Below are 13181 nucleotides of genomic sequence, written 5' to 3'. Positions count from 1 at the left end.
TTGAAAGTGTATGTCAAAACATAGCTTTTCAAGAATACTTTAAGATGACCATTCATTAGGTCTGGTATTCCTTGAAATCAGTTCCTGTCTTAATTTTTGTCTTTAAGTTTAAAAAGAATAATCTCTTAGCAGAGAGGAGCAGAGAGGTTTTGATAAATTTTCTCTAACTGGATTTCCATTGAGAAAGGATTTTTCTTTTTTCTTTGGGAAACAGCATGTTGAACATATAGTTTTACGGATCATGTGGGATAGTAGAGAATCAGAAAGAAAACCAGAAGCTTCTAGCTTCCTTTGCTAGCGATTTGAAGACTACTTTGGAGGAACAGCCATCTCCAGGGGACACCTTTCACTTTCCATCTTGTCTCAAGCCCCTTCAGAGCAGAGCCTGTCAATTTTGCTGAGTTACATATACAGCAGTTTTTTTGCTGTCCTATATCAGAGTTGGAGCAGAAGCTTGTTTTACATCAAATGATAAATTTTAGCCTCTTTTTTTTTTTTTTTTTTTTTGTGGACAATAAAGGAGTATTGAGACTCAGAAAAAATTTACTTAAAAATACATCAAAGCCCTTCAGTGATATTAAAACCAGAGTTGTTCCATTTGTGGGTTAATAGGAAAAAAAAAAAAAAAAGATGAGAAGTATTATTTGTTAGAGTAATACACAATAACTCACATTCTCTTTTTTATTTCTGACTGACTATTTGATTAGTTTTTTGAAAACTGCATTTTTAGGTACAAGTAACTAAATTGCTTGCTGACATAAGTGCACAAAGATATGCTAATAGATTATTTGGCCTTAGACTTTGTTGTCAAGATTACCTGTGCCCTGAGTACGTTTGAATTACAGATGTGGAGAGCTACAAATTGTGAAGGAACACCTAGGTGCCTGTAAAACACAGCTAAGTCATTTTTTTTTTTTAAATGTTAGCAAATAACTTCAGAGGAGTCGGTTCATTTTTCAGTTAGACACATAGATTTTAAAAGAAATATTTGGCATGATGCTGTGATTTATTTGGAGATCAGTCTTAGTTTTTAATGATAACATAGGCTTACACTGAGATGAAATACTTTTCTGCAATAGGCTTAAAAATGAACAGATGATGAACACTAATATCTTCCATGAGATTTTTGGGTTCAACTGCTAGAGAGAGGAAAAGAAGGTTGTTATTTTTGCTTCCTCGTTTACATCTTAGGTGAAGAACGCCGAGATGTATTCTCCTCTGCAAATATCTAAGCTTTTCCTCAATAAAATTGATCACACTTTTCCATCACGTAGTTATATTTGCACAAACATATTTGGACTCGGCATGCTCAGTGAGATTGTTTACTGATAGTAACGGGCCAAGTCCTCCGTGGTGTAAGGCTTCTGTCCAGCAAAGCACTTAGAGGCTGGTTTTCAAAGGCATTCTGCTTGACTTGAAATCAATGAGTTTCACTATTGACTCCAGGGGGAGTCAGTAAAGCTAACAATTAGTGCTTTTAAAAATCTCACCTACCTTTAATGCCTCGCTCTAAGTGCGCAAGCAGGCACAGGGACGTTTAGGGGACACAGACTCACAGGACTCAGAAAGGTCTCCTAAACTCTCAGTCTGTTCCCCTGGCCTAAAGCTGCATTTAGGATAGCTCAGACCTGGCCTGATATTTATTGCCTGCCTGGTTCTAGCAGTCCTTCAAAGGTGGAGGTCTCATGATCCTCCTGAGAAGTCTGTTCCAGCACCTCATTACTTTCACCGTTAGATGATTTGCCCTGGGAGGACAGTCCAGATCCAGATTCAGCAACCCAAATATACCAGCAAGCCGTGTGCTGCCCACTCACTGGAGACCTGGGGCTCAGTTTGGTTGCCATCATGCCAGGATCTCCTGTTCCCCAGGGCCATGGATCACCTGCAGGTCCGGTCTCTGATTCCCAACCGCCATCCAGCCTCACAGTCTCTTAGTGCATTATCAGCTCATTATTTTTTACCTTACAGCCACTGTGTAGGACATCAGGTCAGTTCCTTACCCTCTGTGGCAGCCCTTAACATGCCAGAGGACCTTCATGGATCCCCTCAATTTTCCCTTTTCTGCACTAAACACACCCATTTTTTCTGTTTTCCAGTTTGCCCATGATGTCGAGCTTTGTACAGTAGTTGGGTATCTGTGTATCCAGACATCAAAAGAAAAAAGTTTTTAATTTCTTCATATATCATGTTCAGGTGCTTAGAAATACGTAACATTTTCTCTATGGGAGCATAAATCCTTTTATCTCTCAGTGATTTTATTTATTCATTAGCGTCTTGCACATTGCCATGGCAACTGGATTCGTTTGTTTTCAATCTAGATAGGAATGATGGTCAGCAGCAGAATAACCCACTGAAGTCACTCATTTGTCTCCCATTACCAGCGTATCCAAGTCCCAGTGTGCTCGATAAGAACCCTTCTGTTGGCAATAGAGGGTCTTGAATCATAGTTTATCTGCATGGAAATCACCAATGGTTTTTGATAACTACTGACTGAGGTAATGCAAACCCCTGAGGTACACCCTTCTATGCTTCCTCATCAAAAGCCTGGAAAAGGCAGGCCATCATCATCATCATCACCAGGATTTTGTGAAGTGCCCGTATCCAGAGAAGCTCCACTGCTCTTTCTGGAACAGGGATATACATCACAGACATCTCACATAAAATGACAGGATACCAGCGAAAGGTGACCTCATAGAAAATTGGGCCAAGGCACTTTGGGGCCTGATCCAGCTCCCGTTTAAGTTAGTGTGAGTCTAAAGGCTATAAATAGTGCTGCGAATGTTATCCAGTGCTTCACTGATAGCCAGAACAGAGCTCGGAGCACAAGAATTAAGGCTGTGTGGAGGAGCATGACCCCCGTTCATTGCTTCAGTCTCGCTGAAGTCCTCCTGCAGAGAGATAAATATCATCCTTCTGGTGGGTAAACCACTTAATTCAAGAAGTAACTATCCCAGAGGTGAGAAGTACATGACATATTTGCGTTTTCCTTGGAGACCGGCCTGACAGTCACATTTTCATGCAAAGATGGTCTACAGAAATGCTGACAACCATTCAAGTTTGCCACCGTGCTATTAAACTCTTTGCTGCCCCACGTGTCAGTGGCTAGTGACAAAATACGTTCACCAAGAGTGAACTCTTCTCTCCCTACATGCACATGACTCATGCAGACATTTACAAGACACATGTGTATCCTCAGGAGAAGGAGTAGGCTGGGTGAGGACAATCATGGTGCAAGTCACACTCTCTTATTTTGGGTTTTTTTTTTGCTTTTTCTCCCTGCTCGTTTCCAGAGTGTGCATGAAAGTGTCTGATGTTCTGTAGGTGATTGCCAACATCTGGTATGGATGTCATTCTGAATTATGCTAATATTTTCTCACATCTTGTAGGAGGAATGGATGGTGTTGTGGGATCTTGCCATTTCTCATTGTTTGGTGTTGCTTGCATTTTCTCTGGTTTCTGATTTGCATTTGAAAATTGATTATTTGATTAACCTCTGAATGTGTTAATTTCTACCTGCATTAACAGGGATGTTTGGGCCAAATCCTTCTTGCTTTCTGCAGATGTCAAGCTACCTATACAGCCCTCATTCCACTGATTTTGGACCTCGTGGTATTGTTCATGTCATGCAAGCAGGATTTGGCCCAGAAGTGTGGAAAGAATTCAGTAATTCAGGAAAAGCCTATATCGATTACTCCATAGGGAGTAATCTATAGACCCATTGTCATTAACAGGTGTAGATGTGACTCAGCTTTGGATCAGATCCTCGGGGTTTTTTCTGCATGCTGCCTGGTTTGATGTTTGACTTGCAAGAATTAAGTAAATGCCTTTAATGCCCCATAAATAGTATCTTCTATTAAGCTATATTGCAGTGCTCTCATTGGCACTATTTCAAAGGAGGATTATTTATCTAGAAGATTTAACAGTGCTCTAAATTTGAATACATCTAGCACTGCTTTTACAAAACATGGGATTGATTCAGAGAAATGCAGAGCACCTGCAAGAGGTTCTGGGTGTCCTTATTTCCCCTCAGCCCTTCCGTTTATGAGGCACTGAAACTTTACATAAATGGTGATTGAAATACTTTGTTTAGCAGTGAGTTGTGCCGAACAACTTGGTGGATGCTACTGAACTTTCTGGTCAAATTTTGTTTTTAAAGGGTGAGAAAAAAAAACAGTTAGACTGTAAGTATACCACTCCCCAAATGGTTTTCCTGGAAAGTTGTAACAAAGGTCCAGGAGGCAGAGTACAAGTTATTTTTAAATGGTCTTTAATTACAGCAATTGTATTACTAAAGCATTCTTTTCTTAAACTGTTCAGAAGCCTGTATGCTATTAAAACAAACAACAACAGAAAAGAAAGTAAAGCAGAAAGCTCTCTCATGAAGAAATTATTTGATACCTGCAAGGAATGAACTTGTAAAACTAATAGTATAGGATTACTATTCTATTTAAAACCCCAGGAAGTAAATTGAGAAAAACATGTTTCATGAAATGACCTTGAAATTAACAATACTGGGGCGTGATTTTGAAAACTGATAGTCTTTACTGGTGATTAGGAATTTGTAGGTCTTGTTTCCTAATATTATCCCTATTCACATTAGGACTCCCATTGTACTTTCTCATGTGAGTAATTAGCGTACTTAGATGATACAAGTGCAGGCTCCAAGCTTGTATTTGTATTACAAACAAATAAACCTGCAGCAGGGATTTCACAGAGAATAAAAAGAATTTGTAGTTTGGCTTTTTTTCCCTTTTTTAAGACTTGGTTTGCATTTGGACTTCCCAAGTTTCATGAGCTTCAGTAGAGAAACATCTGGGCATTCAAAGGACAATCAAGGATGAGAATCATTGAAAACATTTCAGAATATTAGATGAAATAGAAAAATATTCTAAGACATTTACAAATCAAATTTCTTTTCTCCCACTTTACTACTTGTTTAAGACCTGGCTGTCTTAAAAGTCTTATATTCTTAGCACTGGATAAGAGTGAGGACCCAGGAAGTCCTTCAGAATTGGGCTACAATTGAAATTATTTTCACTTCAGGTGTAAAATTAACCCAAGAATAATTATCAGAAGAAGTACTTTTTATTTCGGCATCAAAATAGGTAGCCAAATCTACAGATGGACTCAAAAGTTCACAGCTGGCCTTTTTCTAGGTACCTGAATAGAACTGACCTCATTTGTAAAATCTTTCTGATGAGGAATGCAGACAGTATGAAAATCCAGCTTTTGCCTGATGTTCGTAGTGCAATATTTTCTACTTTTGAGTAGAGCAGGGAGCTGTCTAACCTCTCCTTCTTTACCATGCCACAAACTATCTTTAAAGAGGCAAACAAAATTTTGTCCAGAAAGGGAGCTACCCACCCCTGAGGGGTCAGTCCATTTTGGTTAAATGGCCATTTTATAGCCGTTACTATCATTCACAGGTTAACCTCATGGCAATACCCTATGCAGGAGTGGAACATTTTAGGCTGCTGGATTCAGGGACTGATGGACCTGTTGGCCATTCTAGCAGCTCATCCTCCTTTGAGAAAATATGATTTCCCCTTCCTTTAACCACAGAATTTTAAGCAAGACCAAAACCGCATTTTGCCTTTCTGAGTCCTTAAGTACATTTTATATTCTTTTAAATAATACAGCACTAGCTCAACCTTTGTGGCTGTCAAATACTTGGGGTGGAATTCCAGGGAACTGAGATTTAACGCGTATGATCATATTCAGTGAGAAAATCAACGTGATTCTGAGTATTGCCCAGGAGAATTCCTCCTGTTTCCTCTTTGCATTTTCTTCTTTCCATTTAACTCAATTTCTCTTACTGCTGCCATACTGGTGACACTATCAGAAGCACCGGTTACTACTTATTGAGTATTAATTAAATACAAATAGTAAAGAAACAACAAAATTGCTGCCATTGTGCAGCTGATATTAGCGTCCAGCTACAGCACACAACTTTAGAAGGGTCTTTTTTTGAAAAAGAGTGGGGTTTGTTGCATTCAGGTAGTGCTGATCTCCAGGAACACTTCAAAAGCAAGCAATATCTTTTGAGAAAACAGTATAATTATTTATATCTATATATTTATAGAATAATAAACTGAAGCTAGTGTTACAGGGTGAAATAACACAGAAGAAGCTAATTTGTGTGATCCAAGCCTTTGGTGTTTGTAATGAGATGATTTATCTACATTGGCAACATATTATAAAATGATTAACTTCACCCAAGTATTGCTGGAGCCTCAGGTTGTTTTACTCAAATAGTTTCCACTAGGTTTATTTGATTGCCCATATTATTTGGCTTATTTCTAATCCCAAATTCTTGTTGTCTTAAGCAAATGAACTGAAGGCAGAGGAATTATTCATATGAGGACATCGAGCTGGATTTGGCACTAAAATATGTAAAATAGTCAGGGAATAAATAACATTTCTGTACCTCTTCATCTGTTTATGTGAGGGATAAAGTTATCAGAATCACCCCAGTGATTTAAAACTAGTTCACATTCTCAAACTTCAGTGGGATTTAGACTTTACAGCCTTTTCTGCAGCTCCATGAAAATATTCCGTATTTTCTTTATCCATGAATATTTTTATATCTCACTGTTCCTCCATCCAGTTCTTTCCCTCCATTTTTAAATCAGTGCTTGTGTAAGAGTAATACTAAGACTTTTGTCCAGACAAAAGTAGGCCAAACTAAACATTCATAGTGATCACTTGTCTCTCGTTTCTGCTGTCCAGTTACAAACATGTAGTAGAAACTCTTCCGATTTTCCCTTCCATGGAGATTTTCATCATGAAAAGTAGCTATCTGCAGACATGTTTCAGCATCTCAGTCTATAAATTCTTGGCTTTTATCTCCCTAGGACTGAAGACCATTGTAGGGGCACTTATCCAGTCTGTTAAGAAACTTGCTGATGTGATGATCCTGACCGTTTTCTGCTTGAGTGTCTTTGCCCTCATAGGCCTCCAGCTCTTCATGGGCAACTTGCGACACAAGTGTGTCAGGGACTACACCAAGTTTAACTCCACCAATGGCACGTTGTACTTGGATGGTAGGATGTGGAACACCTCAGAGGAATTTCTTAGTGATCCAGGTAAGCTCTTTTTTACCCTGTTTGGTTTTTTTTTTTTTTTTTTTTTTTTTGTTTGGTTCAGTTTTTTGGTTGTGTGGGTTTTTTTAATTATATTGAGCAAAATCTATATGCAGCATTATGTGACTACTGGGTCTTCATGATGTTGATGTGGTTTCAAAAGATCTAATTAGCTCTTTCCGATCTCTGTGATGCCTGATCTCTGTTCATGCTGAAAAATATTTCTGGTGCTTTCCTATGATACAGAACAAGGTCCTTGTTGCATCGTTGATGATTTTCACAGTTTTAGAGTGTCTCATGATATTTTTCTTAAAGTTCCCTTTCCTGGAATCAGGCGATCACATAAAAATTTCAGCTCAGTGTGTAGGTCTGGTTTGCACACTGTTCCTCTGAGACAATCTGTAGCTCTTGCATTTTCTAGCAAAATTTCTAAATTTGAATTGAGTCTTAAAAATAAAAAAGAAAAGCAGAGCAATAAAGTATTTCCTAATCTGAAAGATCACAAGAACTTTTTTTTTTAAGGAAATCTTATGCTATTAGGGCCCTAACTCATTATCTGTGTTGGGCCATCCTGCAGTGTCTGGTGCTCTGATGTTTATTATCAGAAGACTTGTTTTCTAGGCCAAAGCAATTTTTACAGTCTGCTGTACTTTGAATTACAATGAAATAAGTTCACTGAACTTATTAACATTAAAAAAAGAGAAGCATTTCATGTAAATAAACTTCAGAACGTAAACAAGTGGCCCAGCTGTTGCTGCTCCAAACCCCTCTGAGTCACGGGAGGACCCACACCAATCGCAATGGACATGGACTCACATCTAAGACAGTTCAGCGATACTCTTGAGGGAAGGGAGCAGCCAGACTGATGTGTGTTGGTAGGAACTTATGACCAGTGACCTTGGGTATTTTATTTCATTTGAGGAGAAGAATGAAGCACATAATGAACTCATTAACTGGGAATTTGGTTGGGAGGAAGTGACATAGCGTCATGGGGTACCTCTGCTCTGCTTGTGTGGACACTAAGATCCTCATTCTTATATCTCTGTCCATCTGCACTATAGAAACTCTAACCCCGACTTGTGCAAGTTGCCTGGCTTGACCTAGGGCTCTGTCGAATGCCTGGCACAAGGTTGCCTCCAGCCCCTGCTGGCTTCTCAGGGTGGTACACCTCTTCTACCAGGCTACGTAGTCCAGGGGTTGGGCCAAGGGCAGTCCTGCTGTTCCCCACTGGTATCTTCTGGCCTTTCTGCTCAATTCCTCTCCCTGCACTCTGAGCAGCCCTGGAAGCAGTGGTGTTAGAAAGGTTTCATTCAAGGAATAAAAAGCTCAGCTTTGGTCTTTAATACATGATGTGGTTGATACAGCATTAAGAAAGGGCAGCTCATGAAGCTCTAGCTGAATGAGAGTTGTGTTTGGGACTGACCCTGATCATCAGGTTATGTGTTCCTTCACTGTCCCTCTACCAGAGCCTCTCGTCTAGCTAATAAACCACACTGGACCCACACTGGCCAGCGATGAGCCTGCTGCCACATTTTCCAACCCATGCTCTCTGTGCTTCCAGCTTGGAGATGAGTGGTTGTGGAGCTAGTAAAGATATCCCTGCACCTGTGGTGGATTAAGGCACTTCACGGTTCCTCCACCCACAGCTAACCGACAGCTGTGTGAGGTGCGGCTCTCCTGCTCTCATAGACGCATGGAGAGATACAATAGTGATGGCTGGAAGTTTAAAGCCCTGCAATAAAGGTGAAGGGATGAAATAGAGCTGTGAAGGTAGTCTGGCTCTCTGGAAATGGAAGTAGTGTAAATGTATCACTGCATAGTCTCTATTAAACAACAACAAAAAAAAATTAGTTAATGTCAGGGCCAGCTGCAGCATTGCTTTAAATGGGAGGAATTGTCCAGCTGCTCCAGCATATCATGAGCAAGTTTATTTGTGTGGCCCTGATATGGGGAGGAGGGGAGACACTCCCATAAATCCATTTAGGAAATCCAGCAATGGTTAATATGGTCATGAAAATACACTTGTTATCACTAAAGCAGATTTACCTATTACAAAGATAATCAACTTGGTCAGAGAATGGATTAAAGTGAATTAAAATTTGACCATGTGGTATTAATAGTAAGTAATAATAATAATATCAATGAATGTTTTCATAAAATCTGAAAATAAACAGTCGGTGCGTTATGGCAAACAGCCGTCAGTTACAGTGGATGGACAAAAATTATTTAAATAGTACAAGTGTTGAGTCAGTGCAGCTGGCCACTGAAGAACTAGAAGAAAAGTAGATTTATAGGGAAAATGTACTGACCTCTGAATAAGAATAATGAAGTGTTCCTCAAAATGCTGGAGAAGGTGGCTTAGCTATTAGGCTAGGGAGAACAGTATTAAGTAGGATTTTCATTTAATGTTGACTATTGCACTAAAGCAATTCAGAAATAGAAGTACTGGCTCATTTTGTTACTAGATGGGATAGTGCTTTATACTTCACTTTGCATAAGTATTATGGTGAAATGAATTGACTGTTTAACAGAGTAGTACTGACCACAATTTAATAACAGTCCGAATTTCAAGTACTGCAGGGAATTAAGCAATACATACAGTTAGATTAAAGTGTAGGCAAACCAAATTAGATAAAAAGAGGAATATATTAAGAAACAGAGAGTAGTGTCAGTGTTTATTTTGAAGAAGAAGTAGAGAAGAAAATTGGCCAATGTGTTGAGATAGTAGAGTTCACTTGAAGGGAGCACAGACAATTACAAAAGCTCTTTGGAGTCTTCAAAACCAATGATGTGGCTGAGTCACTTGGTTTGGAGTGGGGGGTTCTAATCTAAAAAACAGAAAACAGAGACCTGAAGTACTGTCAGAGATTCATAATAACACTTTAAAAGAAGGATGTAAAGAAATAGAGGAGTGAAAAATACTCAAAAACAAAATTGGAAAAATGAATTGTTAATTCTGTTCATCACAACACCAAAATAGAGAATCATAACAGGGTGATATACCAATCCTGCTCTTCTTGGAGAGCAAAAGTTTGCTTTGGATTCTTTGAGAGAGATTTTAATGTTTTAAAGGACAGCAGGGACCCTCTGAAATGGCATCATTTTGTCCTTTGAACCTTTTTTGCATGAATGGAAAAACAAAAATTAGTAGAATCCCTTAAAAGGGTGAAGAATTGCCTGGTGCTGCATAGGAAATATCTGAGACACTTAGTCATGATGTGCAAAGAAAGATAAGAACTCAATTTTCAGTCTTTCCTAGCCCTTTTTAGCTTGAGATGACTGTGTGCCACAGGCACTTGGTACAGGAGACATTTTCGTTTTGTAGAAGGCTTGGGATAGCTTTGGCTCTGCTTTTTTATTCGGACTTGGCTTGTTATCTGGACTAAATTGTATCCTCTTTCCTTAGCTCCTTTCAGCCCCCCAGCAGGAAATTTTTTCTCATCGGCCTTCTCAGTCCTCCTGTTTTGATTTTATAGATAGGGGGAAAAGTCAGTTTATAAACTTCGTTTGCATCATCATTGCCTCAACCACAATTACGTGGTAACACTTGCTTTTTGGTTGATCCTTAAGGAAATACCCATCGTGCCCCCAGGGTTCAGGAACTCCTGCCCTTAGCTACACACTCAAGACCCACATGTACTTTATTGCTCTACCCCTGTGCTCATCACGCCTGCCTTGGCTGATGGTGTAGGTGCTGCCTGGCTTCTCTGCTACCTCTGTTCCTGTCTCCACCACCCGTAAAGGCAGCATACCAGCACCAGAAGTGGTGGTGACAGGAATTGTGGTGGCAGAAGAAAAATGTTTTTTTCCCTAAATCTGGAAAAAAAAATAAAAATTGGTCAATTTCTGTGCACGATAGACACATAAGCAGTCAGCACACACACCTCTTTTACCTTCCAGGCCTTTGGCTGTGACTTAATCTTTCTTGCACAAACTTGTCAATCCTACCTTGCAAGGTTGCCAGCATTGTGAGTTGTTGGGTGCTCCTGTTGTGCATCTACCATGACGTGATCATATAAACTAAATCCCATAAGGAATAAGGATTTCCTACCTATTCGCCCAACACTTTGTTTGTTCTTTCCATTGTTTCAATGGCTCCTGCAGCTGGAGGAAATGCCAGGCAACTTGGGAAAGCAAGAGATAGAGCCCTTCAGCGTGGGGATTCAGTGGGAAAGTTCATGCTGAGAGATCTCTACCATTTAACTTCACTGAGTCCTAGCATACAAAAGTGACATTGAATACTCCTAATCAGACTGTCAAGAAGGGGACATTCTTGGCATTATCATTAAAAGCTTATTTCCATGAAAGAAACTTCCTCTAAGCTACCGCAGGTGCCTCGGATTCCTCAGCTTAGCTACTGGGCACAGCAGTCGTGGTAAGGTGAGATACCTGTTTAGACCCTCCTCAATCTGCCCTTTGATGGGCATATCTATACCATGATGAACAAGAGGATTTTTCTAGTCTTTCCACCAATTTAAATTACTCTAGTCTTCACAATTTATGTACCAACCTCTAAGAAAAAGGCTTATCAGAACAGTTATTGCAGTCTGGTTTGGCCTTCAATGAGTAATGCTTACCACTGCAATCCTAGGAAGGGGAAAAAGGATTAAGACAGAAATAGCAGAAGGTCTCTCAGCTTCCTCCGTAGGACTGTTCTTTGCCTGTATGAATGGAGCATGGGATGGGGGACAATTGAGCATTAGGTAGAATCAGGCTAAAACATTCTTGATGTAAAGTGCCAATGGCAAACTTAAAATGGAGGCCCAGCTCATTTATCTGGGAAAACACTGACTCCTGACAAGTAATTATTTTCCTATCTGCAATTCTGGATTTGGTAAGGGACTGCAATCAATTAGCCCAGGGAGGATTATTTTTAAACGTTAATAATAACAAACCTGGGAATCTGAAGGCATAAATACAGCAGTGCTCATGTATAAAAAAGAAATAAAGAAAAAAAAAAGTACAAAATAGTGATAGTTTACATCCACAGCATTATGAAAATTATGTGATCAAGATATCAATATCAGAGATATTGAACTGTCAGTTATTTTTAGGAGAGCTAAAAGTTTAGAAATACCAGCTGATTGGAAAACTGCAAGCTTAATTCCAGTAGTTGTAAAGATTTCTAGGAAAGCAGCTGCAAATAGCATGCTTGAAAGCATCTCTTAGGTTGTGGTGTTTAAATTAAAGATGTATTTGATGAAGTGAAGCTTTATGAATGTGTGAGTGGATTGAAAGTTATATGATGTCAGAGATGTCACTGGCTTAGAGAGAGAAAAGACGTACCGATGGACTGAGTGTAGTTGATTCACATGGCTGGTGATTGCAGAATCTTTAATGTCATTTATGTATTCCATTACTAAAATGGATTATTGACTAGTCAGTACGTAGTAAGTAGAAATCTGAGTTTAAATAGTGTGTTCTTTTGTAGAGCAGGGCCCAATGTAAGTGCTGAATGCACAGGAAAAAACACTTAAGAAAACCCCTTTAAAATATAGTAAAATTATTATAAAAACACTTTGGAGATTATAGTTTCAAACCCCAGTATTTTCTTTTTCCTTAAACTAAATACCCTACTTAAGACACTCTGAAAGGTTCTTGTTTTCAAAGTGTTTGATGTATGTTTTCCCTCAAAATCAGTATCTTGTAAGGTAAAATAAAAAACTGTAATTTCTTTTAGATAATCCTATCCAGAATGTTGAATAAAAAAAAAAGTTTAAGATTTATTAACCTTTTAGTGGGAGTAATCAACTGCAATTTTTATAGCTTAAAAGATGACTTTTCAAGGATGGTTTGTTTGTTGTTTTTTTCTTCCAGACTAGTTTCTGGCATTCATTTCATGGCAGTGATTTTTCTCTTCTTCTGAAGTTGAACTGTGTAGTTACCAACGGTCTGGGGAAAAAAGCTTTAATTATTTAAAAAAAAAAAATCCAGATAAAGATAAATGTAATATCTTCTGTTTTGTAATCTCCAGTTAGACCTGGAAGACGTATGGTTGCTTCAGGTTCTGTATTTAGAAAGATGTACAAATACATTAAGTTTAGGTCCTTATTTTAGGAACCTGGTCTTTGCAGCTCCCAATTACACCCAACAAAACTT

The 13181-nt window shown here is 39.0% G+C and overlaps 1 protein-coding gene across 5 annotated transcripts in view; it reads left to right on the top strand.

The window, feature by feature from the left end:
• SCN5A (sodium voltage-gated channel alpha subunit 5) overlaps positions 1-13181 on the top strand; it is a 218959-nt gene that overhangs the window by 60260 nt on the left and 145518 nt on the right. For all 5 annotated transcript variants that reach the window (XM_075746729.1, XM_075746728.1, XM_075746727.1 and 2 more), the window contains exon 7: positions 6855-7085. In XM_075746729.1, coding sequence (XP_075602844.1) covers positions 6855-7085 — 231 coding nt within the window. The remainder of the gene's footprint in view (positions 1-6854; positions 7086-13181) is intronic.

Source organism: Balearica regulorum, chromosome 2 (assembly GCF_011004875.1).
Source record: "Balearica regulorum gibbericeps isolate bBalReg1 chromosome 2, bBalReg1.pri, whole genome shotgun sequence".
Classification (NCBI taxonomy): domain Eukaryota; kingdom Metazoa; phylum Chordata; class Aves; order Gruiformes; family Gruidae; genus Balearica; species Balearica regulorum.
The sequence above is the reverse complement of the archived record's forward strand: the minus strand, read 5'-3'. Positions and strand labels throughout refer to the sequence as shown.